Source organism: Hypoxylon fragiforme, assembly GCF_022984875.1.
Source record: "Hypoxylon fragiforme strain CBS 206.31 chromosome Unknown GGS25scaffold_10, whole genome shotgun sequence".
Lineage (NCBI taxonomy): Eukaryota > Fungi > Ascomycota > Sordariomycetes > Xylariales > Hypoxylaceae > Hypoxylon > Hypoxylon fragiforme.
The window spans coordinates 1,289,452-1,315,773 of record NW_026054765.1 but is presented as its reverse complement, the minus strand read 5'-3'; the positions used below and the strand labels follow the sequence as shown (position 1 = coordinate 1,315,773).

The window sequence follows — 26,322 nt, the reverse complement described above, 5'->3', positions numbered from 1 at the left end:
GCCCTGTAATTAGATCCCCTGCCTATGTACATCGTACCCCGCCTTCCATACTAATGTTAGATTAGCCAATCAACGCCACCAACTTGAAGTTATATTTTTTTTCTAATGTTGAATTTAATCGATTAGATAAGACATTGATATGGACATGGGGACTGCATAGGTACATTATTGCGTACCTACCAGGTCCTACCTACTAGGGTATCATAACTTCATTATATTACAAAGCTCACTCACTACCTACCTCTATCTACCTTGGTAGACAATACGCACTATGAACCTTTTCGCAACAACTCGAACAAATCCAGCAACGTTACTAACTCATTTTAGATGAAACTTACATCATTGATCATGTTTCCTTCGCCTTTCTTGCCATGTCTACTCTACACAAGGTAGCATTATCCAAGTTTCGGGTTGGGCCCGGTTCTCTGTGGCCATCCGCTCAAGCCTGGAGCAAAATACTGTCGCGATTGACCAGGTCTAGAAGGTGTCGCCATCCATCCCTTCGACTGTCTCCTAGTCGTATAATATCTCTTCGTTTGCGATGCCAGACTGACAGCAAAAAACATTCATACGGTCATGCTTTCAGATTTGCTGCTCAAAAGCGGGCTGATAGGCTTCCCCTGATAATGCTACAAGCTTGGCTAGCCAAAGAGAATACTCAAAACGAGCAAAACGAGCCTCTTGTTTCTCCATATCTTCACTCAATCACTCCATACGAGTGGACTGAACGCTTTGATGGCTTAGCATCTCGAGGTTGGTCTGCCCAAGATGTAGACCATTGGATATGGATACTATCTGGAGAGGACGGAGATACCCGTGTTCAACGGTTGGTCTCGACCGAATCCCCAAACCCCTTATTCCTCGTGAATATCTTATCGCGTTGCGATGAGAGGTTTCGCAATGCTTCTTCTCCATTGTCTATAATGGCATATACGTCCAAGCATTACTTTAATTCCCCAAACCCTATAAATGTTTATCAGTTTCTACTCCTACTTCGCCGTCTTGTTCATCATACAATGCGACTGTGCCCTAGGTCAATTGTCACTGTTGCGCGATTCACGGTAGATTACGTTCGAAGTTTATCACCGGATTCACATACCAACTATTATCACTTACAGTGTCGAGTTTTCAACACGGCCCTACTTCTGTTTAAACGACCGGCAGTTATACAGCCTATGATTAATATGCAATTCAATTGGCGCGCCCAAAAAACTCTACTAGTCATGTCGGATAACTTGGACACCCCTCTCATTATCAATAAATTTAGTTACGAATCCGTTATGGAAGTCATGCTTGGAATGAAAAAGTCCAAAACGGAGAAAGCGGTTGCCATGAGATATGCCAAATCCTGGCCCCCTTACCGTCAAGATTTCGATGGGCTGGATGCGAAAAGAACTGCCGAGGATGATTACTCGCGAACCGTAAAAGCTGGCCAGCTTATGAAAGAGGCTGGATATCCCGAGGATCACTACGACCGGGCATTGGGGGCTTTGGGTGGCAAAGGCGCCAACTCTCCTACCATACAGACCCGTAGTCTTGTGCCACAAGCATGGAAAGGCAACTCGGAAGATCGCAACTTGCATGTTCACTGGGCCATGTTAGTCCGAGCAACTCGGAATCCCCAGGAAGCATGGAAAATATTCATGGACTTTGCCGCAGAGACGGATAAAGCTCCTAATGGCCAAGTTTATGCTGAGATGTTCATCAAACTACACAGCCGTCCTCTTCACCCGAACTCAAAATCACTACTGCCTGGCGACGCTAAGGAAAACTTTCCCATCCACGATGCTAACTATAGCGAGTATGAGCTGGCTAGGCTATCGCCTCCCACGATCCGAGAGTTGTATGATCAGATGATCAGCTATGGAGTGAAACCGGAGGGCTACTGTCTCCACGTGCTGTTATCTAATGCAGAATCTCTTGAGGAAGGTGCTCGCTATCTTCACGATGCTGGCATTGATCCCGTCAGCATCTCCTCTATAGCTCTTTTCAAAGAACCATCTTACCAAGCGCTGCACAAAATCCCTCTCTTGGTGTTCAAGAGTTACATTCAACTTCTTTGTAACTTGCAACCTGACCGTCAAGGAGGAATTAGATATTCTTCCGTTGAACTTTATCGCATTCGCCATGCTATAAAGCTCTCTACCCTTCGATTGAGACTGGGCACTAGCGAAGGTCATACTTTTCGACCTCCTTGGCTAATAATTTGTAGGGCACTGGCGCGGCCCAATATATGTGTCCTGAATGGCACACGTCTTGAAAATGACACCGAGGCTTTGCAAATGTCTTTGGACATTTTCAGGATCGCACAAAAGGCATCAGGCATTGATCTCGACTTTTTTTTCTATCTCTGCCGCGCAGTTCAAAAAGCCGCTGTATCACGAATCCACTATTGGAGTAGTATAAGGGATAGGGGCTTCATGGATGAAGCCACAAAGAACGGGCCGTTGGTGCCTTATCCTGAAACGATCCAGGACATTCTCAAGGAAAGCTTTGCTAGCTTTACCTCCCAGGTTGACAATTCCGAGAACAACTCTGGTTCATTATCGGCACCGACATTTCAGCAATATATCGGACCTGCTCACTTGCACACATATATTCGTACTCTAGCATTTCTAGAAGACACGGAAGCAATGAAAGCATTATTGCGATGGATGATCAAGCATAAAGCATATATTAACGAAGAAGCGGATCGGATAGAATATCGTGGCCACGCATTGATTGCCAAGACCTTGTGTGCCTTTCAAGCATTCGCCGGGCCAAGTCTGAGCGAAGAAGAGAGAGAGGACATGAGGTTCCAAATGGAAGCCAGCCTAGACAATGGATGTTCCTGGAGATGGCCTACGTTAGAAGAAGTTGACGCATATGTGCAGTCCGATCGGAGTAGGGGCTCCGAGCTACTACAAAGGAGAATTTTGGCCATGTCATGGCTCCGATCATCCGTGGCAGAGGAGTCTCCGTTGGGGAGTCAAGAAACGCCAGCGGCCCAGCAGATGTTCTCATAATAGAAGAATTGGAATATATCTAGGTACCATACATATGATACATATGTATGTGCATCAATGGAGATGTACATGTAATACTGTACATGAAGATGTAACCCAAGCAGTTTAGGTGGATTCCCGTGGCAGAGCAACATTGAACGGTTGACTGATGCAAACAGCAAGGGCACTATTTTAGTGCCCTAGCTCAGCTTCCTTGTACGAAAATGTGGCCTTGCAATTGGCCAATTCCTTGTGTACAATACCTTCTGTACATGCCCAGGGCTAAATTAGTTACTTTTCCACCCTTTCCTTTCTTCCCGCAATCCGTCGCGGTCACGACACGTCCAATTCGAAAACGGCGGGGTCAATGATACAGTAGTCTTCATTCCAATACTACTTATGTCTCTTGTTAGTTAATAGTAAGTACTAATATTCATTGATTTTATGCAGTACTAAAGTCTTTGAACTCTTCAAATACTTACCTAGGTTAGGTTAATACAGAGCAAATAGCAGTTTACAAAAAGAGTACGGTTTAAAGATATATACACTCTTCACGATCATATGAACCATCTTTATGATGTTCCACTTACACCAATAAAAAATTATGTACTGGCCAGTAGACTGCTTTTTGATGCATTCGCATACTCTGAAGATGGCACACGTCCTTTTCTTTTTCAAACACATAATTGCACGGTATCTTTATAGTAAATAGTTGTCAACAAAGTAAGTACAAAGTACTTCCATTTTCTTCCATGGATTCTTCTTGAAATTCAACTGCTAACCCTGCCATACAGCTTTTCGTATCGGGAAATGTTAAAAATGGATGTAAACAGTAAGGATATTTTTAATTGGCAACGTCTTCCCGGCTTGAGCGACTCAGAAGTCAGTCCGCCGTCAACCTTCGGTTTGCATAGCGGCGGGATACTACTTGAGAAGACGCCTTTGGATTGCAATAACCAAATTATCCCTAGCATTGAGGATGCTACAGATGACACCGCAGATGACTTGCAAACAGTACAGGAATTCAATTGCAAAGTGGGAAAGTCTGTTGCGAATTCCCGTCAGGATTTTTTACGTTGGTCAGAATCGGAGGAACACCGATTCGACGATCAAGATATAGCCCCCGATACACAAGCAACAGATACGACCACCAAGAAGTCTATCGTCGTTGATATACCTCGCTCTACTCTAAGACAACCAAAATCACTTTTTACAGGGTTCATTCCACCTGCCACAGAAACTAGGGAAGAAGATGCTATAGCTACGCTTCTAAAACTGATCAAACCACAACATTCCTCAGATGAAGATTTCTTTGAATTCGACCTTGATCAATTTTCTGTTTATTGGAGCGCGTATTTATACCCAAATGAGCTAAGATCTCTCCAGCAACTTGCCACCCGCCAATCCTCCGGCCGCTTTTATTTTGATGGCGTGCTAAGTTATGGTACAACCCGTTTTTTTCTCAAGAGAATACCGTTTCAACAACTCCCTATCGGCAACTATGGTGTTAAGGAACACACAGTTGGGGACCAGATATGGATTCGATCAGAAATGAATGAGATCCGAGAACGCGAAATTTATTATAAGCTTAAATCGCCTTCGTTCGAGTACGTACGGTTTTATGAGCCATTTTCCTGGATTGCGGATTTAGCCAAGCACATTTTTGACTACTTTGATTACCTGAAAGAAAATGGTCGTCGAGCCATATTGCTCGACTTGAAGTCGCGATTTAGTGTCTGGCTTCTGCAAAATCACCAAGAATCGGCCGTGTTCAAACGGTGGTACTCTGCCAATCGTGGCAGTGATTTTCGAGGGGCCTTTATTGCTAACGTGGACTTCATTTGGAAAGAAAGCTATGGGCTGAATCCAAAGTCCATTTTGTGGCATGTGATCTGGGGAGAAGTCAAGACGCTGACCGAATACAAGCCAAACTTAGGGATATCCCCGAACGAGGAATTGCCGGCGTTCGATGTCAAGAAATCATGGAGGTCCACACAGCTCGATCAGGTCACGCCTACCATAGTTACTGCGTACGTCTACGATTTATTCTCTCATTTGATATTTGGCAATATACTCGAACCCAGGATACTTTCCACTGCCGTTAAGAAAAAACAAGCAACTTTTGTACTTGCTAGTCAGCCAAATGCTCAACATAGTGTACGCACATCGAAGCGTGATCAGCGTGATCGCGATACATTCGTCAATGCCATCAAAGTGGGAGACGTTGTCTCGACCAAACCAGACGATGACAGCAGCGGCACTGAATGGAAACAACACAAGTCAAAACATTATGATGGTGAACATCTATGGTTTGGTCTGATACAAAAGGTTCATGAATTACCAAAGGGAAAACGATCTTTTGACGTAATATGGCTATACCAGTCAATTGACACCCCGTGCGGTATTATGAAGTATCCTTGGAAGAACGAACTATTTTTATCGAACAATTGTACGTGCCATAACGATACTGCCAAACTACGCGGAGCCGAGATACTCTCTACACACAGTGTCGAGTGGTTTGGAAATCCTTCCACGTCTGCCGAATTCTTTGTACGCCAGACTTATCTTTCCGACGATTGTCGATGGACTACTCTAAGAAAAGAACACCTGACCTGTTCGATGGAGGTGCTTGAAAAGGAAGGCTCTTACAACGTGGGCGATACCGTTCTCGTTGAAACTAACCATAATGCTCTTCAGCTAGAACCCTTCATTGTAGAGTCATTCTTTGAAGAAGGTGAAAAGACATATGCTAGGGTCCGGAGACTTTCTAGGAGGAGAAGTGTGGATAGGAATGCTTCCAGCTCGCCTCCAAACGAATTAGTTTATACAAATCAACTCGTCGAGGTTGCCTCTCGGAGAATCTTTCGTCATTGTCTCGTCAGAGCTTTCCAACCTGGCGAAACCATACCTACCCCTTACGATTATGATGGAGCCGGAAATCTATTCTTTATCACCCACCAAGAGACTGAGACGGGGACAGGGGAATTAATTTATACACCTCTTGATACAAGTCTGTTACATCAACTACGCCAAGGGTTCAATCCATTTGAGCGCCAACCGCAAAAGCTTCAGGGGCTTGATTTGTTCTGTGGCGCTGGGAATCTCGGTCGCGGTCTAGAAGACGCCGGTGCCGTGGAGATGCGTTGGGCCAACGATATATGGAGTCATGCCATCCACACGTACATGGCGAATTCGAAGCCGGGCACTTGTACGCCCTTTTTAGGCTCCGTTGACGATCTCTTGCTTCGAGCGATGCAAGGTAATAATAGCAAGGTACCTCAACCTGGCGACGTGCAAATTATTTCTGCTGGATCGCCATGTCCCGGATTTTCCCTGCTCACTTCCGATCGAACCACCAACGATCAACGAAAGAATCAATCCCTTATAGCATCCTTCGCTTCCTATATCGATCTATATCGCCCTTACTACGGCGTGCTCGAGAACGTACCGACCATGGTAAATTCCAAAACCTTCCGCCACGCATGTGTCTTCTCTCAACTGGTTTGTGCTCTCGTGGGACTGGGATACCAGGTTCAGGTCATGTTCCTCGACGCATGGTCATTTGGCGCACCACAGACTCGGAGTCGTATTTTTCTCTGCTTTAGCGCCCCCGGTTTCCGGATGCCCAAGGTCCCGGCACCATCGCACTCCCATCCACCTGGCACCATGCTAACCAAACTTGGTGAGATGTCTTGTGGACGGCCCTTTGATAGCCGGAAGTTGGTACCGACGCCTTTCAAATACGTTAGCATCCGGGAGGCTATCAAAGACTTGCCGGATATACAGGATGCAAAGCCTGACTATTCTGTCGGCTTCCCAGATCACCGACTTTCCATCGGCATAACTCCAACAGTGCGGAATCAATTATTCTTTATCCCAACCCAGCCATGGGGCATGAGCTTCAGTAAAGCTTACTTTGGTCGACCCGGGCTTGAGCCAGTGCTCAGTGAACTAGACCGAATGAGCTTTCCCGGAAAACGGGAGAAGGAAAGGGTGACTAAGAGTTCTAAGGGGTGGGGCCGGGTTGACCCAAATCGCTTGATGAGCACCATTTCCACGAAATGCGGGCCAACCGACAGCCGTGTAGGTACGACGAATCACTGGTACCAACATCGCCCACTTACCGTCCTGGAGATCCGACGTGTGCAGGGATTTCGTAAACACGAAGTGCTCATTGGCAAACCTGTCCATCAATGGCGCCTCGTGGGCAACAGCGTCGCAAGACAGGTCTCGCTAGCCCTCGGACTCTCCATCCGCGAGGCCTGGTTTGGAACCCTCTTCGACGAACCGCACTCGCTCCAGCTCGGCTTGGGTGCATCTGCGAAGGACAAATTGGCCGAGTGTGGTAATAGTGGTACCGTGTCCCCAAACCACACGATCGTTACGGAGAACCCTAGAGATAGGAGCGACTACTACGACATCGGCAAGAGCTTTGCTGCTGCGGCTGCCGAAGCAGCAGCCGCCGTCGAAAATGACGTAGAGTCAGGCTCTGATACAGCACCACCGTCGGAGGAATACCCGGCCTTGATACCCACCCCTCTCGGGAAGTCGCAGTCTCTTACCCCGGCCACGAGCGAGTCGAACCATATCTCGGACTTTGAGAATTTCCGCAAACGGCCTTTGGCGACGTTTTCTGGGGAAGGGGAGGAGGAGGCGGTGGCCAAGAGACCACGGGTTGATGTTGGTCAGGGGCACGAGCTATCATTACCGGGGGTCCTTGACAATGGGGTGGAGATTAATAAGGCTGGCCCGGCTTATATGCCTAGTCCGCTGGCTTGGGAGATGAAGGTATCGTCGGATGAGGAGCTGGGTTAAGGCAATTACCAGGTAGATAGGGGTGTGGTGTGGCTGTGTTGGATGTAAACTAGAGTCAGTGGCTTGGAGAAATGATACAAAACTGAATAACGAACAACCATAAACATAAGCATAAACATAAATATCGGTCATCTAGCTACCTCGGTGATATCTACATAATATCTAGGTACGAATCTTGTATACCTGGATGCCCGTTAGTAGTCCTGTGATATATCCGTGGCCGTAGACACGAATAGAGGATTAGGGGATTTAAGGGTACGTTAAATCGGTTTGTTAATCTATGATCGACACTGCGAGTTTTGGGTAGTACTAATGGGGAGAGTTGGTAGCAGAGGAGTGGTCAAGAGCCTGTGTAGGTAGGTAGGTCCCTAACCTAGATACCTAGGTGATTGATGGGGTTAGATGGTGGCTAGGTACCTAGGTAGGGAGGTAAGTGAGTCGGTAATGACAGCTCTTGGAGGCTACGTTATTAGGTGGCTTGTAGCGAGTAGCTGGTGTAAGGTGGAACTATAGTTGAGTTGCTATACCGTTTATTATGGACGATAAGTGTCCAATGTAGCGAGTATACAGTGTACGTTGTGCGTGTTCTTTTTTGTGGCAAGGGGGGATATACATGTTTACAAAAACTTCATCTCTCGAGCAGTTTTAACAGGGTTTAAGATGAAGGGGAGTCCATAGTTGTAGCGATTACAAGACAATAAGAGGCAGTTGGTTGAAAAGGAGAGGCCAAAGCCGTCATTTACCACTATGTGATATTAGGTAGTTGTTGGGGTAAGGGCTTTTGCCATATCAATTTACAGTACCAATTACAGGATCACAGACTGGTCAACTCGTGAACATCGGGAGAATGCGGTAAGCATCAATCATGATCATCATTTCATTATCATCTCACTCGTTCCCTTTCCTATTCCTTTTCCTCCGCGTACTCCTAACTCCCAACTCCCATTAAAACTTCACCAAAACGATCTTCGATTGTTTCTCTCTTTAAGATAGAAGAGTGAGATTATATATTATTGGAAATTCTGTTCGAAACTCTGATATTAGCAAAGGAACACGAGCTTGGAATGATGTAAGGAGGTGTAAGAAGTTAACGTACTGATTTAGGGTGTATGAACCCAACATTTGGCCTTGACGTAACAAAAAGGAGAAAAGACCAAGGAAAAGACTCCGAAAATACCATTCTTGTATCGTGCGAACTCTCAGTGTCTTTCTGGCAATCGACGAAAGAAGAAGATTTCAATATCGTGGACTAGATTAATCATTCTAGTCTCTGCGTCGAAGGATCTCGTTAGCGCGTGGAAGGTTGTTGGGGTCATCACGCGGGTTGCGAAGGGGACCTGGTGCACGAACATTCTCGTATTGAAGGACACGGTCGAGCAAGACCTCGTCGGACCAGCTGGGGAGGCTGTTTTGAGGGCCCGTCAGGTTGATCAGCTCGAACCAAATCCAGTCCTTCCACTTCATCGCTCGGGGCGAGGTCGCGGAGCCCAGAAAGATGCCCGCTAGACTGCGGCCGGCTCTGTGCGTGCCCAGGTTCTTGACAAACTCGGGAAGGTGAGGGAAGATGAGAATTAGGTTCGGGTTGGTCTGCTTGTGAATGTTAAGCTGTATGTCGCGGTCTCGCGGTCCCAAGAACGCCACTTGAGTATGGTCGAAGGCGTAACTGATGTGGTCGTCGATGTACAGGACCTGGTCGGCGTAGCTCAACGACACGAACAATTGCCAGCGCTTCACCATCGATGGGAGCTCTCTCTCGACTGGTGCGCGGCCAATGTCCATCCCCACCGACTGGTAGATGATATGCAGCTCTTCAACCTGCTGCTCATTGTCAAAGGCGAGCAATTCTCGCACCGTTGTTACTACCCAGTCAGTGTGTTTCTCAAGCGACGACTTGTGAGCCCATTGCTTGGTAAACGATACTGCGTTATCAGGAGCTGCTGCGGGGGATGCCATTTTTGAATATTGGGGGTTTTTTTTTCGTGAATGATTAGAAGTATGGAAAAAGAAAGAAAGATTATGTGTGTGAAGGAGAGGATATATAAAGAAATGAGTGTGTGGAAAGAGAATGGTGCGGGATGAGAAGAAAATAGCAAGTTAAGTCAACAGGAACTTTCCACGGGGTTTAAATAGAAACCACAAAGCCCTCCATTGCATAAACAGGGCGGCGAACTGATCATGCCTTGAATATCAGGCATGATTTATTTTTGAGGGTAAAAAAAAAAAAAAAAAAAAAAGTGTGCAAAACCCCTCGAAATGCCTCCAGCGTTGCCGTCTTGAGATACCTATAAGTCAGTTATCCACAGCGTACCTTCTTCTTCTCCACTAGCGTGCCTTCCTTGGATATCATCTCCAATGTTTGGGCTTGTTATGTATCTAGGTACCTATCTAGTTATCACTTTATTGGACCAGAAATGGGCAGCTTTTCACCTGGCAAGACCGACTCCCCTCTGATGGGCCCTGAGGTAGGTGTATTGATATAGGCACACACACACATATCTATTTATGTATATACTGTGTAGGTACGTATCTTTATATGCAGATATCGCCCTTTAAGACGAATATCAAAATATATCTCCTTATATATAGAAAGTGTACAAGGCCATCGTTAGCAACGGCGGGCTTGTCCTACCCCTAAATTGCTCATATAACAAGACAACAACTAATGACAAACAAAGGCCAAACAAGTTGGTAGAGGAGAAGATAGGCATTAAGATAAGCATACTTGCTGTGACTTATGGTTTATATCAAGCATTGATATATGATGTATTCCAAAAAATCTTTTCGTAAGCCATATACTGAGTTGAAATGATGTATTTCAGGGTTGGAGGAGGACAAGGTCACTATAGGAGATGCTGATCTCCCATAAGCTCCTTATCACTTCCAGCCTAACTAGGTCACCATGATCAGACGCAAAGAAAAAGATCCAAAAGGGCGTAATTGTATATTCAAAGTAAGTGGTGAGTTTCTAAGTCCAGTCTGTGTTTTGGGTACATATATCCATTGTCCTTCAAAGTCACGTGACCACCTGGCAATCCACCCCACGCCAGATCAATACATGTTTCCTTGAAATTGTTTAAGAGTGCTACATTTTTGCCGGTACCCAAAAGCGTTGAACTTGATGGTGTTTCCAAGCTATCCAAGTAAATTTTAAAATGTTGTAAAAAGCATAGAATCCTATTTAGGGCTACTCCTCAGAAACTTGGAAGAGCAAAGGACCGCCTTACCACCCCCCCGGGATTCGGCTATCTACCCCAACTTTGATCTCGTCTCTGACTGGGTCCAGTAGCATACAAGTCTACCTAGGATAGGGTAGTAAACCATGAGGATCGTCATCATTTCCGAACACATGGGGTAGAACGGGGTCGCTACCCCACAACACTCGTGGGCAGATAGACCGAAATACACCGTGCCTTGAAATGCCACGCTAATGCCGCATAGCCAAGGGCCACAAGCTTCACCGTCACGACTTTAGCCTAAATACAATGTCTTGTTAATTAACCTGGCTCTTGGAGAAAAAGACCTCCAATTTCCCCTGATGGGGGAAGCTGCCATGTATAAACAAGGCGATCCCAACTTTTCTACATCGCTAGGTTCCCACCCTTATGCGTGTATCTGGGACGCGTTCGAACGGGTAAAGCAGAATGCGTGGCTTTTGGATTTTAGCTACCCTCGGCCTTGCGGCTGCAGAGGATGGCCTACATGGGTGGCTGCGATATGCACGATTGCCTTGTGATATTGTCAAACAAGCACATATTCCTTCTGCCATCATCGCCCTCAACACAACCGAGACAAGCCCTATTTTTACCGCTGGCCAAGAGTTGCAAAGGGGCATCAAGGGAATTCTAGGAAAGGCCCTGACGGTAACGCACGAGGCCAGCGACAGTCCTTCCGTGATAGTGGGCACCGCCGCTGCCTTCAACGAGTCCGGTATCACAATCGAGATTCCCGAACTCGAGGAGGATGGCTTCTGGCTTAGCACCACTGGTGATACGGTCGAGATTGTCGGCCAGAATGAACGCGGAGCACTCTACGGTGCATTCGAGTACTTGTCTATGCTGGCGCAAGCCAACTTCAACGAAGTCGCCTATGCTACCAACCCCAGCGCCGCGATACGATGGGTGAACCAGTGGGATAATATGGACGGCACCATCGAACGTGGTTATGCCGGCCTATCCATATTTTTCAAGGACAACACCACGGTCTCTAACATGACTCGGATCACAGAGTACGCCCGTCTCTTATCCTCGATCCGCGTCAATGGTATCGTTATCAATAACGTGAACGCGAACCCCATCATCCTCAGCGACGAAAACATGAAAGGATTAGGAAGAATCGCCGACGCTATGAGACCATGGGGTGTGAAGCTCGGGATCTCGCTCAACTTCGCCTCGCCCCAGACGTTCGGCGGACTAGCCAGCTTCGACCCCCTCGCCGAGGAAGTCATCGCGTGGTGGACGGACACCGTGGATAAGGTCTACGAGCATGTGCCAGACCTCGCCGGGTTCCTCGTCAAGGCCAACTCGGAAGGGCAACCGGGGCCGATCACGTACAACCGGACGCTGGCAGACGGCGCTAACCTATTCGCCAAGGCGGCCAAGCCACACGGCGGCATCGTCATGTTCCGCGCCTTCGTCTACGACTACCAGAACCTCGACGAGGCCAACTGGAAGGACGACCGCGCCAACGCTGCCGCCGACTACTTCCGCGACCTCGACGGCGCCTTCGACGACAACGTCATCGTCCAGGTCAAGTACGGGCCCATCGACTTCCAGGTGCGCGAGCCCGCCTCGCCACTCTTCGCGCACCTCAAGGAGACACCGTCTGCCATCGAGCTGCAGATCGCGCAGGAGTACCTCGGCCAGCAGTGCCATCTGGTGTACCTACCGCCCCTGTGGAAGACGGTGCTGGACTTCGACCTGCGCGTCGACGGCGAGAAGTCCGTGATCGGGACGGACATCCTGTCGGGCAAGCGGCTCAACAAGAAGGGGCTTACGGGGTATGCGGGGGTTGTAAATGTTGGCTTGAACACGACGTGGCTGGGCACGCACCTTGCCATGTCGAATCTGTACGCGTACGGGCGGCTGGCGTGGGACCCCACGGACAACGAAGTGTCGCTGTTGGAGGACTGGACGCGGCTGACCTTTGGCCTGGACGACACGGTGCGCGAGGTCATCACCCGCATGTCGATGGAGTCGTGGCCCGCGTACGAGAACTACACGGGGAACCTGGGGATCCAGACGTTGACGGATATCACGGGCCCGCACTACGGGCCTAACCCGCAGAGCATGGACAACAACCCGTGGGGCCAGTGGACACGGGCCGACGCAGATAGCATCGGCATGGACCGCACAGTTGGGAATGGCACGGGGTTCGCGGGGCAGTACCCGGAGGAGGTGGCCTCCGCGTTCGAGGAGATCGAGACGACGCCTGATGATCTGTTGTTGTGGTTCCACCACGTGCCGTATACGCATGTGCTGAAGAACGGGAAGACAGTCATTCAGCATTTCTACGACGCGCGTATGTGCCATTCCTTTGAAATTCTGCCTCCCTACCCTCTAACCCCCAGCCTAAATTATCTACCGATCACCCCTGTCTAACACTCACGTCTACAGACTACGCCGGCGCCGAAACAGCCGCCACCTTCCCACAGCAATGGGCCCAGCTGCAAGGGCTGATCGACCAGCAGCGGTACGAGGAGATGCTGTTCCGACTCACCTACCAAGCCGGGCACGCAATCGTCTGGCGCGACTCGATCGCGCAGTTCTACCACAACATATCGGGCATCCCCGACGCCGCTGGCCGCGTAGGCCACCACCCCTGGCGCATCGAGGCCGAGGCCATGACACTGCTAAACGGCGGGTACCGCGTGACAGAGGTGACGCCCTTCGAAGTAGCCTCCGGCCTGCACGTCATCCAGACCACCTCCAACTCAACCCCCGCCAGCGTCACCACCACCCTGCGCTTCCCCGCCGGCGTCTACGACCTCGCCGTCGCGTACTACGATCTCTACGAGGGGCAGGCACAGTACGAGCTTTTCCTGAACAACGCGAGCGTCGGCGCGTGGAAAGGAGATAACGAGGATAAGTTGGGTTTCACGCTGACGAGGGGCATTGATGGACACTCGGCTACGCGGATCACGTTTAAGGGCGTGCAGATTGGTGAGGGCGATGTTGTGAGGATTGATTCGAGGCCGGATGGGAGGGAGACGGCGCCGTTGGATTATTTGGCGGTGTTGCCGGCGGGGGTGGTGGATTGATTAGCTATTTGGTTGATTGGGGGAGTGGTGGATGAGTGAGTAAGTTTATCTAATACTACCAGGTATATCTATGTATATTCCATTGAGTGTTATCGTACTACATAGTGTGTATTTTGTAAGATATAACTATGGTATTTGAAAATTGGTTGGATATGGTGTCTGGCCCGGTTTGGGTGCATGTACCTTGTATACATAGGTACTAGCGCGACATTAAATCAACGACGCATGTGCTGTAAGGCAGGGACGTCTGCGTAACAACCATGTTCCTGCATATGCATATGTACATATTTGGCCCAACCAATGAGAACTTGAATAACACCTGCGGGATCTAAGGTTAAATGTATGTGGGGCACGACCGTCCCTGTACCCAAAGTACACATGTACTACGTACCGTTTACCCCACGGCCTAAATCTCGCCTTACCCTCCACACTTTGGACCCGGCCCCACGTTTCTGATTCCCATGTAACACCTCGATCCAGGGAACCGGCGTCGCATCCGTGGCACCTGCGTACGGCAAGTTCCCGCTCTCTGCATCTGCATCTGCATCCGAGACATGTTCCGGACCATCCTCGACTAGTTCCATCGATTCGTCCACGTTATCAGCCGCATTGTCGTTGTCTGCTGCTGCCTCGCCACTGGCTCGGTAATATAAATCTTCGGTGTAGGCCCAAGCTGGAGCATCGAATTTGCCGCTGATTAGGACAATTTGTCCTCCCATGGAAAGGATGGTTTCGATGGTTTCGGATGGTATGGGAGTTAGGAGCTGGAGAGTGCCGTTTTCGGTGTCGATGCCGCGGACGAGGGCTAAGCCGAGAGAATGAGAATATTTTGGATCGAGGGTCGTTCCGTTCGCAGTGTCGATAAATGGGATTCCCTCGGGTGACGAAGCGATGGTGTTCTCCGCAAGCCGTGAGAATGACGATGCAGTTATATTCTGTGGCTCCCCATCAATAGAATCGATATCCATCATATTCGCAACTGAATCATCAGATGGTTTCCCATCGTTCGCAGAATATTTAAACGCCTTAATATTCTCGACTCCCACGACCGCGAGGATTGTGCCATTGATCGCATCGGCTAATAAGTCCAAAGGTACCTGATAATCATAACACATGATTCCAAATATGCCATGGTTCGGACCCTTGTAACTGACTTGCCAAGGGGGCATGGCGGTCAGGGGCTTTGGGTTCCACGAAACCGGGGAATCATTTGCGCCCACCTTCCGATATTCTGCGTGAAAGTATGACATGGTCTGCATTGAACGAAGATGCGCCGGTGTCCTCGAAGTGAGCTGAGAGGTTTGGGACGGAAGCATAGAAAAGCTACTGGCATTGCAAGACTCTTGTAGAGCCTCTACTGCTTCGGCAGGGCCAGACTCGGACATGTACACAACCTCAGCGGGCCGCAAACTCGCAATGAGAGAGGTCAGTAAGTCGAGTCCTGTGCCTTGTATCCATCCTGGCGTGTTGATTATAAGGGGGCACCGCCCCAGAGAATTTCGATAATGCGCCATAAGGTCCACGGCGGCCTCTAGATATAGCTCGGGGTTTGAAGCTGGGGATACGGAAGCTAAAGCATGAGATCGAATTTGTCGAATCCCGGAGCTAGATAGTGGACGACTAAAAGATGGACCAAGCACCGGCTTTGTCAGGTGTACCAAGGCGATCTGGCCAGCGACACAATACTCAGGCTGTCCAGGGTCTAAGTCGAGTACAGCCACCTCGCGGTAAGCTCGTTTCTTGGAGCCGCTTGTCCGATCGGTGATGAATCGATTAGCAAGTATCTTGCCAAAGGTAGACTTTCCAGAAGATTTCGGCCCTGTAATCATAATTGAGCTGGGCTTCGAGCTAGTTATATTGATCAGCTTGGTGATATCCCTGTTCCACTCAGGAGGAGAGATCAAATTTTGTATCACAGCCCGCTTGGGGCCATCTGCTGTCGAATACAGCTAGACATTGCAATTATCAGCTACATATCTCATGACGTTATACAGGGATATAGTTACTATTTGAAAGCTGGAATCTGACGACGTAGATTTATCTTCTGAAGAGCTTGCCTCGTTCCAGAGTTTTCTAAATTGGGGGGAAAGTCTTCCCAGACTTCGTAACCCCTCGGCATTAGGGTGAGGGAGCAGTTCTAGAGTAGCATTTTCCGGGCATCTGATGACAGGAAGGGCATGACAATATGGTGCGTCTACCCAATGCACTTCCTCCGAACCCCTCAGCGTTGCGCCATTGATAGTAATCTCACCAGCTGTCGTATGCATGCCATAATTGCCGAGAATAACTAGACGCTGTGGATGTAAGTAAGGACTCTGAGTAGCGGGTCAGACGAACATACATCTCCAGCAGAAAGTTTCAATATTATCCTCCCATCCTTTCGCTCTTTATAATTGTTTTTGGTTGGTTTGAAGTTAGAGAGTTGAATGGGCGGAGCCTTGAATAGCTGGATTGGGACCTCCTCTTGGTCTTCGATAAGAGGAGGTGAAGGGCTTCTTGTTACTGGACTGGCAATAGCCTTGGAGGTATTATTTCTGAACGCCGGTGGAAGATCCAGAGTTGAGTTCCTTAAACGAGTACGGTATTCACTCTTATGATTTGAGGGTTGAATATTTGACCCCTTCTTTACCTTTTTGGGACTTCGCGTCCCTTTGGTGTCTAATGCATCATCTAAAGCATCTTGAGGAGATGAGGTAGGGTTATCCTCATTCGTTATATCTGCATTGGGCAACGCAGGAGTAGCAGCAATACTTTGCTGGCTAAGCAGCTTTTTACGTAGGGCGAAGGCACTCATAGCTGGTCAGATATTAGTATTTATAGGCACCTGTTTAAAGCTATGAAGGCAAGTGAACTTACTTTGTGGAGGTTCCTGTATGTTCTCCTGTATGTTTAATTTTCGTTTTTTATTTGTGGCCATTTTATCTCACACATAATACATAGCCTGAGGTGAGCATCAAAAAATCCCAATGAAGCTTCAAAGTTGTTGAATTTCTTTAAATGGTTTAATCGAAATCGAGAGATCGAGCTACGAGATTTCCTAGATGAATTCTAAATTTTTTAATTGGATACTAGATTATCATTTATGGGTCAATGGCCCACTCTAACTTGCATGGGCAAGCATCGGGTTCAATTCCCACTCTTGCTGACAGTATCGGAATTATGATGTTCCGAGAATCTTTAGCTGCCCCACTTTGATCCCCTACCCCGGTCCCATGAAAGACCCGCAACTTACTAGGTTAGGTAGTTAGTATTGTACCTAGGTACCTTGAAGCTCTTCAACAAGTCTCCAAAAAAAAAATTGAAAGTTTCGCGAGGCGTGATAGTCAATTCAGCTCGACCGTGAACTTCTTCACTTTTTTTTGTACCCATCTTTGCAATTTGAACAACCTAATCACTTTCCCTCACAACCCCCACAATCTCTAGAATCCAAAACTCTTATATACTCACAACAGATCCAACATCACTTAGCTCTTCTAATCTTCTGATCTCTACACCTTTTCAACGTTTGCACTGCTATCGCATCAATCCTTTTCATCCCATCCTGATTTACCACGTCTAAAATTTCAGAATGGTGAAGAACCGCCCCCGCCCCCCGGTGGGCTCGCTAGGCTCCATGGCGTCGCGCGTTCGCGATCAGAAAGCTGCCTCTACTACGCGTTCTAGTATCGTCCAAAATGGCACCAAGGCCCAGAAGTTCGCCAAGGACGCCAGTAGCGACAGTGGAAGTGATGACACCAGCTCGGATGATAGCGACGGAAGCAGTAGTGGAAGTGACGTGGATGTTGAAGCTGCTAGAAAGAAGTTAGCCGCCAAGCAAGCAAGCAAACGCAAGGCACCTGAACCCAAAGTAAACGGCGCGAAGTCACAGCCCAATAAATCTACCTCCAACGCGAAGACCTCTACCTCCTCTAAAGTCGCAGCTACCAAATCCGACTCCGACTCCGACTCCGACTCCGATTCCGACTCCGAATCTGACAGCTCAGACTTCAGTGATGTCTCATTGCCAAAGGATATCGCGTATTTTAGGAACAGACCCAAAGATGACGACGATAGCTCATCAGATAGCGATTCCGATAGCGCAAGCTCTAGCGAGGATGAGGATGAGGCTGAGAAGCCCAGTGCACAACTGGCCGCTAAAGCCGAGTCATCAAGTGAGGAGACTAGCGACAGTGAATCTCCAGACGAAAACGATAAATCTAGCCGAAATAACGTCGATAGCATGGACATTGACGATGAAGAGACTGCGGTCTCGAAGGTGAATGGTGACACTACTGTTCAGAGCTCAAGCTCTCAAGTGTAAGTGTCTTGGCTTCATCACCCTTCTAGATTATAATATTTTAACATCACTTGGTAGCTCTCGCCCTGGTTGGCTTAACAATTCCAATTTTGTGCTTCGCAAGGCTTCATCCGACAACCCTGCCAAGGAAGTCACAGAATTTTTTAACAAGACCAACCTAGAGGGCAAGCAGGTGTGGTATTTCACGGCACCAGCTTCTCTGCCCATAACCGTGCTAAAGGACATGGAGATTGATCTGACCAAGGCAGCAATGGGTGATACTTTGCTAAGCTACAAGGGTGATGACTACAGTGTAGAGCTCGAAGCGCATGCCACTAATACTCAGATCCAGCTGCTTATCCCATCTCAGGGTGGCGACAACTATACATCTCGTACGTTAAATCGTTCTATCTTTCGCTTGTCTTAACTATGGCTAACAAGCAAAAGTGAATCGCGGGATTGATTCCACTGTGCATCTCCGACGGATTGCTAAATTCGGTCCCGGTGGCACGGTCAAGGCTACTGCCACCGATGATTACACACCGGTTCCAAAACCGATTCGAGAGCAGCCACATGGTCTAAGACCTCGGTTCACCCCCTTTGGTGTCCGAAATCCTACACCACCACCACCTTCATCCAAGGCCCAATCTTCGAAATCTCAATCAGCTGCAGCTAAAAAGACTGCCGATTCGTCAGAATCAGAGAGTGCGTCTGAAGGCTCTTCGGATGAAGAGTCGTCTAAACCACAACCAACCGCCTCGTCCTCCAAGAAGGCGAATAAACCTAAAGGTGCGAATGGACAGCTCAAGCGAAAGCATTCTGGCGACGATCAGTCTACCCTAGCGCAGGAAACCAAGTCGACCGAGAAGAAGGCTGCCAAGAAGCCAAAGACTACAAAGTCTGCTCCTGTCAAGGAGACTCCTGTACAGGTCCCAAGTAGGGCGCTTCCGGCTTCAACACCTGTTGAAACTCCTTCGAAGGCGAATACATCGACCAAGGGGAAGTCGAAGGAGAAGCCGAAAAAGGAATACAAGCTCCCAGCAACGACGAAACAGACCCCGATTCCGCCGCCTACCGTCCCTAGTATGAAACGATGAATTGGCGACGTTATCTAGGGCTGGCTTCATTTTTTGTTGCCCCTGGTACTACTCGTCTAGTTTCCATATAAGGAGTGAAAGAGTTGATAAATCCTCTCAGCTTTAATATGGACTCTCAAATTCTCGGCTAAAACGCAATGTACTTAATTGAAATGCAGTCAAGTCATCCTCACAACCATACCTTGAAAGATGAGTTTCATCCCCCTTGGTTGCAGACAGCTGTGTATCCACCCATTCACGCGCAAAATTTGTAAAATAGGGAACATTGAAGAGAACGGCACGTTTGTTAGACACGTGAAGTAATGGTGGTAATCTCACAATTTCTGAGTTGCTACGAAGAGACAATAGGTAGATCATGGGTCCTGTTTTCCTGATAGCTTAGTAGGTATGCACACAGGGTTGCTTCTTACATCGGTTGATACCATGAAAAAAAAAAGTTCGATTGCTTTCACATAGCAGGTATCTCAACTAATAATCTTTGTTAATTGTGAACTTCTTCTAACTATTTCAGCCACTTTGCTAAATAGGTTAGGTCTTGTAGGTGCACACTAGTACCTCAACAGTGAATCAATGGTTCTAAGCAAATGGCACACAGCATGATATTTTATTTCAAATTCAGTCATCCCATCTACCTAAGTATCCAACGCCAGAACAACGCCAGAAGCCTTGTGTGCATCGCATGCATTGTGAACAGAACATGGGAAAAGATTATTCGCAGGAATTGGACAAAGCCAAGTAAAGAAACGTGCCTGAAGTGTGTATATATCCCGTAATGCTGAGCTAGGCTAGGGGGATCAACCCCCCCTCCTTTTTTCGGCGTCGTGACAGAATTTGGCGCGTTGCTGTAGCGGGACGTTTTGGATAAGCCCCTATTTGCTCTGGAGTGTTGTTGGAGCGTTGAGGCTTGGGATCTGTTGTAGCGATGGCCGTGGCGAGAGTAGGCTCTGCATGGCCTGTCATATATATATGGTTAGTCAATTGGTCGATTGGCCGGCCATTAAGTAGTAGGTAGCTTTGAAAGGGGGGGGCTATACCTTGGTGGTGGTGAATTAATTTTTGCACTGGCATCATAAGGCAGTCAATGTGTCCACACATGGTACCGCACACATCCTGCCACCACTCTCTGTCTCGGCACGGGAAATAGTGGTGTCGTGCTCCACGCAAAGGCAACAGTGTTTATTTGTATGTTCGATGAGGCTCTGCCCATATAAACACAAGTCCAACTCCGGCCCACAAAAGGAGCCCTCCCCCTGTCTCTCCTTAAGGCGCGGAGGTAAATGAGCGAGGAAAACAAGCGGCTGGGCTGTGACGGTGCCGCTGATGTATAAGCGGGAGGCGAGTGAGGTAGCACGAAAGAGTGCATGTACTCGCCCTTGCACTGGAGGACCAGGGCAATTTCTTGGCCGAGGTCTCGGGACGAAAGGCCCCCGCGTAATAGGAGCATGTTGATCGGCTTCCTACGCGTGGAGATTTTCGCGTACTACAGGCCTATGCCGGCGACGTGGGCCGTGAATGATGGGCTTGGTCTGTCACCGTAGGCGTAGTTGGGCGGAGGTTCACCCCCGGCTTCCTGTAGCAGCGAGTACTGGGTGTATCTCACATGCCGCCTTTTGCATTCCTTAGATCCGTGGATCAGGAAATCAACAACATGAAGCTTGTTGTCAAATCGATGACGATGTCGCTATGACACGTGGAGGTGGCCCCGGGTTTCGGGATGATGGTGGAAGAAATCTGCGGAACCCGGGTTGATACCCGCTATGTTTGCGGTACATAGATGGAAAAGAAATGAAAGATTAGATGGCTGCTGGGCTCGAGCTGGCTGAAACTCAAGCCCCCCTGCGCGCGAAGACTTAGGTAGGACAGTTGGAACCGGTGATGGCTTCCTAAGAAGCAAAGCGGCCTTGCTGAAGAACTGGCACAAGTCAAAAATAAGCAGGAGGAGTGAAAAGAAAAAATAGAAGAAAGGTTAGCCAGCTAGGGAATCGAACCCTAGGGTCTAGTGGTGGTTGTAGAGGTGATTTGAGAGTAAACTTTTTTTAAATCTTCGAACACTTCGATTTACCACTAGGCCATACCAATCCGGCTGAGAATTGTGTTGCTTTTGTGATTTATATATGTTTCTCTGCAGGTCAAAGCTCACGGTGACGGTGGTGGTTGCTGGGGAGGGGGGTTGCCACGGCATAGGTGTAGGGAATTACGAATAGTTGATGATATATCTAGGTACCTGGTAGGTATATAGATAGGTATGGCTATATGAACCATCGATGGGATGCGTTTCATACTTCATTTCACTTCTTAAGTAGTATAGTGACTGATAATTTTCTCAAACTCCTCTAACAAAATTTTGGAAATCTGTTTGTGGGTAGAAGCTGTATGTTGAGTCATGAAATGAGGATAAAATCGACAGTTAAGTCATATTTCCGTACGTTTGTTATTTACCATGTACCATAAGCCTAAAGTATTGAACTTGCCTCCAATAGGAGTATCGTGATATAGATTACCTAGTTTCCCCCTTTATGGCCCATCAAACGCCCAATTCCAAAACCACGCCAAAGCCCCTTTAAGATGTCAAACACTCATAGTGAATACCTATGGACTATCAAAGTATAACCCAACATAAAGAAATTTAGGGTCTTTACTGTGCCTAGGTATATTATACCAGTTAGTAAGCCTGTAGAATGAGGACCCTCCTAAGTAGGTGGGAGATGTCAAACTAGTCAGGGGAAACTGAGAGGAAGCCTTACCAGAGCTACCAAAAAATGGCCAAGTATGACGCGCCCATTATCAAAGCAAGCTCAAGTCCATACGAGTAAAATATCCTATCCTTATTTCCAGTGCTTTTGCCGTCGGTATTATTCTCAGGCTTGACAGGCCCGGCTTCCGCGAGTGCAGCCGTCGTAGAGTTGCTATAAGGGGCAGAGGTAAGCGATCCCTCTATAGCATTAAAAGCCATCGGAAATATTTTTCAAAACCAAATTTACCTAGTTGTTCTCACTAGTGCTGAATATCCCGTGCTTTAAATGTGTTCGTCTTATTCTTGGCGTCGTTCGAGAATGCTGACAATGGCGATTTTTATCAGCAGGTTCCGGCGCGGGAGCGGTAGCCTAGGGTCGCAGATAGAACCACAATCATTTGGTCCGTTTCCCTCCGGTCTACTATTTCGTCCGCCATACAGGCCTATTCCAATATAGTATGCCCACGCTCTACGGTATAAGATTGGAAATCAAAGCTCCACGGAATGTACATTGAACCGGATTCTTTCGCGTCAATTGCGCATGTCGTCATATCTACACTTAACTAGTTCAGCTGTTCAACTCCCAACCTCTTCTTCATTCCGGAGGATCTCATATCGAATCCATTCCTCATTCCCCTGAATCGGTCAACCGCCTATACCTACGTCCCCACCCCCTTTTTTTCTCTTTCCTTTTTTTAAAAGAAAAATGACCCAAACCACAAAAGCATGGACCTGGACGCACGGCGGCTTCCCCTCCGCCCTACACCCGCAAACCTCCCTCCCCAACCCAACAACCCCCCTCAAACCCACCGAAATCCTCATCCGCACCAAAGCCGCCTCCCTCAACCCCGTCGACGTGCAAATAATGTCGTACCCCATACTCCCGCACCTCCCCACCTGCATCCTCCCGCTGCACAAGGGCGTAGGCGAGGACTTCTCCGGCATCGTTGTCGGAGCCGGCGGGGCGGGTTCCGCATTTAAGCCCGGCGACGAGGTTTTCGGTATCGTCCCGTACCTGCCGGGGGGCACGCTGCAGGAGACGATCAGGATCGACACTAGTCGTAGTTCCGGCGCAGTCGTACTCCCCAAGCCGGCCGACTGGTCCTGGGAGCAGGCCGCGGCGGTGCCGCTCGTCTGGTTAACGGCGCAGACGACGATCGCCCGCGTGGAGTCGCACGTCCAGACGAAGAACGGCCGCGTGATGGTGCTGGGTGGCAGCTCCGCGTGCGGGATGTACGCGGTGCACCTCGCCAGGCAGCGCGGGTGGACGGTGCTGGCGTCGTGTTCGGGGCGCAACGCCGAGTTCGTCCGCTCCATGGGCGCCGACGACATCGTCGATTACACTGATACCACCACCAGTGTTCCCGAGAAAGTCGCCGCCTTCGTGCCCGACGCCATCATCGATTTCGTCGGCGGCACGGGGTGTCTGGGTCTCGCGCCGCGATACGTCACCGTCGTCGGCGACAAGACCGACCGCGCCTCCCCGGGCGGCAGGTACCTCTACCTGTGGAACCCGCAGATGCTGCTACGCGCCGTCCTGGGAAGAATTGGGCTGAGTCGTTGCTCGTATACGTGTATCAATCTCGAGTTCAGCGATGCGTTTTTGCGCGAGGTGCTGAGTCTTCCCAAGGACAAGATCGTCATCGACACGGTGTACGAGTTTGGCCAGGTTAGAGAGGCGTTTGAAAGGCTTATCTCGGGACGGGTCAGGGGGAAATTGGTGGTTAAGGTTGCGGAATAGGAGAATGAGAGGGTGGGCAACTGTTCCCTGCAGTGCACGATACCCACCCACTGTATGATTCGGGGGCGAAAATCGATTGCACGGACACCTCTGTTCAGTGTAGTGCATATATGAAAAAGCCAGCAGATGCTTGGTATTCATCCATGCCACTGGGTGCTGTAGTATGAGATTGAGATGCTCATAAAGCATCAAGCATTCACTCATTGAAGCCCACGCTTCTGTCAGTGCTGTCTGCTGTCCATGAGGAATAGGCTGGTGCATCAGAGACTTACCGTCGATCTGAGCCTGAGTACAATCGGTGAGTCGGCACTTCCGGTCAAGGACTGTTGTTGGAAAAATCTTCTTCATAATTATCTCTCAGTTCGCCGTTAGTCCAAACATCGATCTAAGCTCAGGGTTAGAGTATATGCCATTCCCAGGGCGGCCAAGAGGGTCGCAGTCGAATTGAATTTGGTCTCTCTACTGAGAATGTGCAAGGGAAGCGTAGCAATTGTTGACAGGAGTGTGGATACAATAAGCAAGCTAAAGCGTCACAGTATGTACAGAAAGAAGAAAAAGGTAAGAATTTCGTGCATTGAAGTGCCTCGATTTACGCTACCCTAGGTATGTACATACAGATCTATCTATACATGTACCGCCGCACAAAGCCTTTCATGTCAGTAAGTACGATGTGAAATAATATAACACAACCTTTCTTATGTATTTATCATTGGAACTTACTAGGTAACTAGGTACTTAACAACCCCTTTGTATGTTGTAATTAAAAACCAGGGTAGTCTAGATACTCGTACCATACCTTGGTAATAAGCTTCACCATTGGATCATACTCAAATACCCTTTCTTTCTCTTCCTCAGACCATCCCGCAGACGCCATGGGATAAATAGCGTTGATAAAGTACTCAAAGTACTGGGGACAGAAGCTGGCACTTTCCCAGTCGATGATGGAAATCGTGCCGTCCTCGCGCAGCATTATATTCTGAGATTGAAGGTCTCCATGGGTGAATACCGATGCGTTATGGTTTTTAGATAACTCAAGAAACTGGGACTTCATCTCCTCGACTTGGGCGAGGGTTTCTGGGCTCCCTTCTGAGAACTGAGCTTTAAAATATGCATTGAGGAACTCATCGGCGGATTCAAATGGCCCTGCTTGCTCCTTGAGAATCCAGGAGTAGGGCAAGTAAGGCTGGCGTCCCACCGACCCATAATATCCTGGAGATGGCATCGCGCGCAGTTCGCTCAACTGCTGTCTCAGCTGAACCCCAATGGATGCCATTTTCTCGTCGTCGAAGCTGGCATAGCAGGTGTTTAGCGGTCTGCCTTTAATGTACTCCATGATGATGACCTTGTCGCCCGTAGGCTCGTGCACATACATCGAATAAAGCTTCGGAATAGGTAGGTGAGTGTGCTTATTAACAATGAGCATGTTTTGCCCTTCAGTCAGGTCAACATCCTTACCGTATTTGATGAAAAGTTCTTTCCGAAACTGAACAATGCGACGGCCTGGTCTTGACGCCAGTGTATATCCAGAGTCTGAAAGTTTCTTTCTCAGGCCATCGATCTCCTCGTACGTAGGAAGGGTTGGTGCATCAGGAGCACAATATGGTAGCTTAACGAGAGCGTATGAATCCATTGTAGTGTGTGTTTTTCGTAGTTAACGGTTGTTAATTATTGAATAGGAGTAAGTTGTAATTGGTAGGTTGGTATGATTGAGATATTTCATCAGGCATCCATTGGAGGCAGGCTAGAGATTATATGGGCACAGAAAACATAGAAACATATGACCTGTTTCAGACATAGTTGACACATCTGACAACAGACTCTCAGCTTTGGTAGTTACGGAACAATGACTGATAATCGAAATATTGAATACGGAGATTCCTTTTGCTACCTAGGTACCTAGGGAGCACTCTTATTTGGGACACGAATGGCTTCTACGACATAACACTTGTTATATCCGAAATATCTGGCACATTCCTCAAATGAAGTCCATCGAAGCTGTTGTTTGAATAGGATCATGACGGCCCCCCGAATGCAATATGTCGTTAAATTTAGATCATGTGATGTCTAGTCAACGAGGGGATTCAGGGGTAAAGTTACACGTGACTTCGGTGGGCTTGGTATGTTGAACTTCTTGGAAGCCATGCAGCCTTTTGGCCCTCTACGTATATATAAGTATATATTTACAATTAGGGAATTTTCCAAGTATCCCAAAACATAGGTTTACGAGCGAAGTAGATATCCAGTAGGTACCTATCTATTCTAGTTGCATGAGACTCTCTAATTGCCCGTCCTACGAAAATGATAGCATTAGGTACAGCCTCTCAATAAAACAACAACAACAACAACAACAACAACCCCTATTCACGACGGCGAAATATCGGATTCGGCCCGTCATGAATCGACCCAAAGACATCATAAA

The 26,322-nt window shown here is 48.3% G+C and overlaps 8 protein-coding genes across 8 annotated transcripts; 5 read left to right on the top strand and 3 right to left on the bottom strand.

Moving 5' to 3' along the window:
• The first annotated feature begins 128 nt into the window (after positions 1 to 128).
• On the top strand, positions 129 to 3,435 carry GGS25DRAFT_83862 (uncharacterized protein). Its single transcript, XM_049266065.1, has one exon. The coding sequence runs from the start codon at positions 372 to 374 to the stop codon at positions 3,003 to 3,005; it is 2,634 nt and encodes an 877-aa protein (XP_049112292.1). The 5' UTR covers positions 129 to 371; the 3' UTR covers positions 3,006 to 3,435.
• On the top strand, positions 3,329 to 7,923 carry GGS25DRAFT_83866 (S-adenosyl-L-methionine-dependent methyltransferase). The gene is made up of 3 exons (XM_049266066.1): positions 3,329 to 3,403; positions 3,476 to 3,707; positions 3,779 to 7,923. The coding sequence occupies exon 3, from the start codon at positions 3,795 to 3,797 to the stop codon at positions 7,797 to 7,799; it is 4,005 nt and encodes a 1,334-aa protein (XP_049112291.1). The 5' UTR covers positions 3,329 to 3,403; positions 3,476 to 3,707; positions 3,779 to 3,794; the 3' UTR covers positions 7,800 to 7,923.
• A 1,139-nt stretch (positions 7,924 to 9,062) lies between these two features.
• GGS25DRAFT_526263 (uncharacterized protein) lies at positions 9,063 to 9,752 on the bottom strand (the record flags this gene model as incomplete). The annotated part of the gene is made up of 1 exon (XM_049264949.1): positions 9,063 to 9,752. One exon carries the CDS (start codon positions 9,750 to 9,752, stop codon positions 9,063 to 9,065), a length of 690 nt encoding a protein of 229 aa, XP_049112290.1.
• Positions 9,753 to 10,728: 976 nt separating this feature from the next.
• On the top strand, positions 10,729 to 14,163 carry GGS25DRAFT_510440 (glycoside hydrolase family 67 protein). The gene is made up of 2 exons (XM_049262654.1): positions 10,729 to 13,316; positions 13,412 to 14,163. The coding sequence occupies exons 1-2, from the start codon at positions 11,441 to 11,443 to the stop codon at positions 14,053 to 14,055; spliced, it is 2,520 nt and encodes an 839-aa protein (XP_049112289.1). The 5' UTR covers positions 10,729 to 11,440; the 3' UTR covers positions 14,056 to 14,163.
• GGS25DRAFT_510438 (uncharacterized protein) lies at positions 14,164 to 17,076 on the bottom strand. Its single transcript, XM_049262653.1, has 4 exons — positions 16,912 to 17,076; positions 16,397 to 16,851; positions 16,062 to 16,349; positions 14,164 to 16,004 (listed from the first exon to the last, which is right to left on the bottom strand). Exons 1-4 carry the CDS (start codon positions 16,970 to 16,972, stop codon positions 14,439 to 14,441), a joined length of 2,370 nt encoding a protein of 789 aa, XP_049112288.1. The 5' UTR covers positions 16,973 to 17,076; the 3' UTR covers positions 14,164 to 14,438.
• A 361-nt stretch (positions 17,077 to 17,437) lies between these two features.
• Positions 17,438 to 19,479, top strand: GGS25DRAFT_83772 (DNA-directed RNA polymerase I subunit RPA34.5-domain-containing protein). The gene is made up of 3 exons (XM_049266064.1): positions 17,438 to 18,351; positions 18,410 to 18,723; positions 18,779 to 19,479. The coding sequence occupies exons 1-3, from the start codon at positions 17,624 to 17,626 to the stop codon at positions 19,426 to 19,428; spliced, it is 1,692 nt and encodes a 563-aa protein (XP_049112287.1). The 5' UTR covers positions 17,438 to 17,623; the 3' UTR covers positions 19,429 to 19,479.
• A 3,396-nt stretch (positions 19,480 to 22,875) lies between these two features.
• GGS25DRAFT_510431 (alcohol dehydrogenase) lies at positions 22,876 to 24,329 on the top strand. Its single transcript, XM_049262652.1, has one exon. The coding sequence runs from the start codon at positions 23,028 to 23,030 to the stop codon at positions 23,901 to 23,903; it is 876 nt and encodes a 291-aa protein (XP_049112286.1). The 5' UTR covers positions 22,876 to 23,027; the 3' UTR covers positions 23,904 to 24,329.
• Positions 23,985 to 25,895, bottom strand: GGS25DRAFT_528257 (kinase-like domain-containing protein). The gene has a single exon (XM_049265170.1). It carries the CDS (start codon positions 25,531 to 25,533, stop codon positions 24,664 to 24,666), a length of 870 nt encoding a protein of 289 aa, XP_049112285.1. The 5' UTR covers positions 25,534 to 25,895; the 3' UTR covers positions 23,985 to 24,663.
• Between the last annotated feature and the right edge of the window lie 427 nt (positions 25,896 to 26,322).

Excerpts from the sequence above, each read along its gene's own strand:
- GGS25DRAFT_83862 (XM_049266065.1), top strand. The coding sequence starts at position 372 with ATGTCTACTCTACACAAGGTAGCATTATCCAAGTTTCGGGTTGGGCCC.
- GGS25DRAFT_83866 (XM_049266066.1), top strand. The coding sequence starts at position 3,795 with ATGTTAAAAATGGATGTAAACAGTAAGGATATTTTTAATTGGCAACGT.
- GGS25DRAFT_510440 (XM_049262654.1), top strand. The coding sequence starts at position 11,441 with ATGCGTGGCTTTTGGATTTTAGCTACCCTCGGCCTTGCGGCTGCAGAG. Across the intron at positions 13,317-13,411 it reads TCAGCATTTCTACGACGCGC|ACTACGCCGGCGCCGAAACA; the intron begins GTATGTGCCATT and ends TCACGTCTACAG.
- GGS25DRAFT_510438 (XM_049262653.1), bottom strand. The coding sequence starts at position 16,972 with ATGGCCACAAATAAAAAACGAAAATTAAACATACAGGAGAACATACAG. Across the intron at positions 16,350-16,396 it reads TGAAACTTTCTGCTGGAGAT|CGTCTAGTTATTCTCGGCAA; the intron begins GTATGTTCGTCT and ends TTACATCCACAG. Across the intron at positions 16,005-16,061 it reads CAGATTCCAGCTTTCAAATA|CTGTATTCGACAGCAGATGG; the intron begins GTAACTATATCC and ends TGCAATGTCTAG.
- GGS25DRAFT_83772 (XM_049266064.1), top strand. The coding sequence starts at position 17,624 with ATGGTGAAGAACCGCCCCCGCCCCCCGGTGGGCTCGCTAGGCTCCATG. Across the intron at positions 18,352-18,409 it reads CAGAGCTCAAGCTCTCAAGT|CTCTCGCCCTGGTTGGCTTA; the intron begins GTAAGTGTCTTG and ends ATCACTTGGTAG. Across the intron at positions 18,724-18,778 it reads TGGCGACAACTATACATCTC|TGAATCGCGGGATTGATTCC; the intron begins GTACGTTAAATC and ends AACAAGCAAAAG.
- GGS25DRAFT_510431 (XM_049262652.1), top strand. The coding sequence starts at position 23,028 with ATGTCGTACCCCATACTCCCGCACCTCCCCACCTGCATCCTCCCGCTG.
- GGS25DRAFT_528257 (XM_049265170.1), bottom strand. The coding sequence starts at position 25,533 with ATGGATTCATACGCTCTCGTTAAGCTACCATATTGTGCTCCTGATGCA.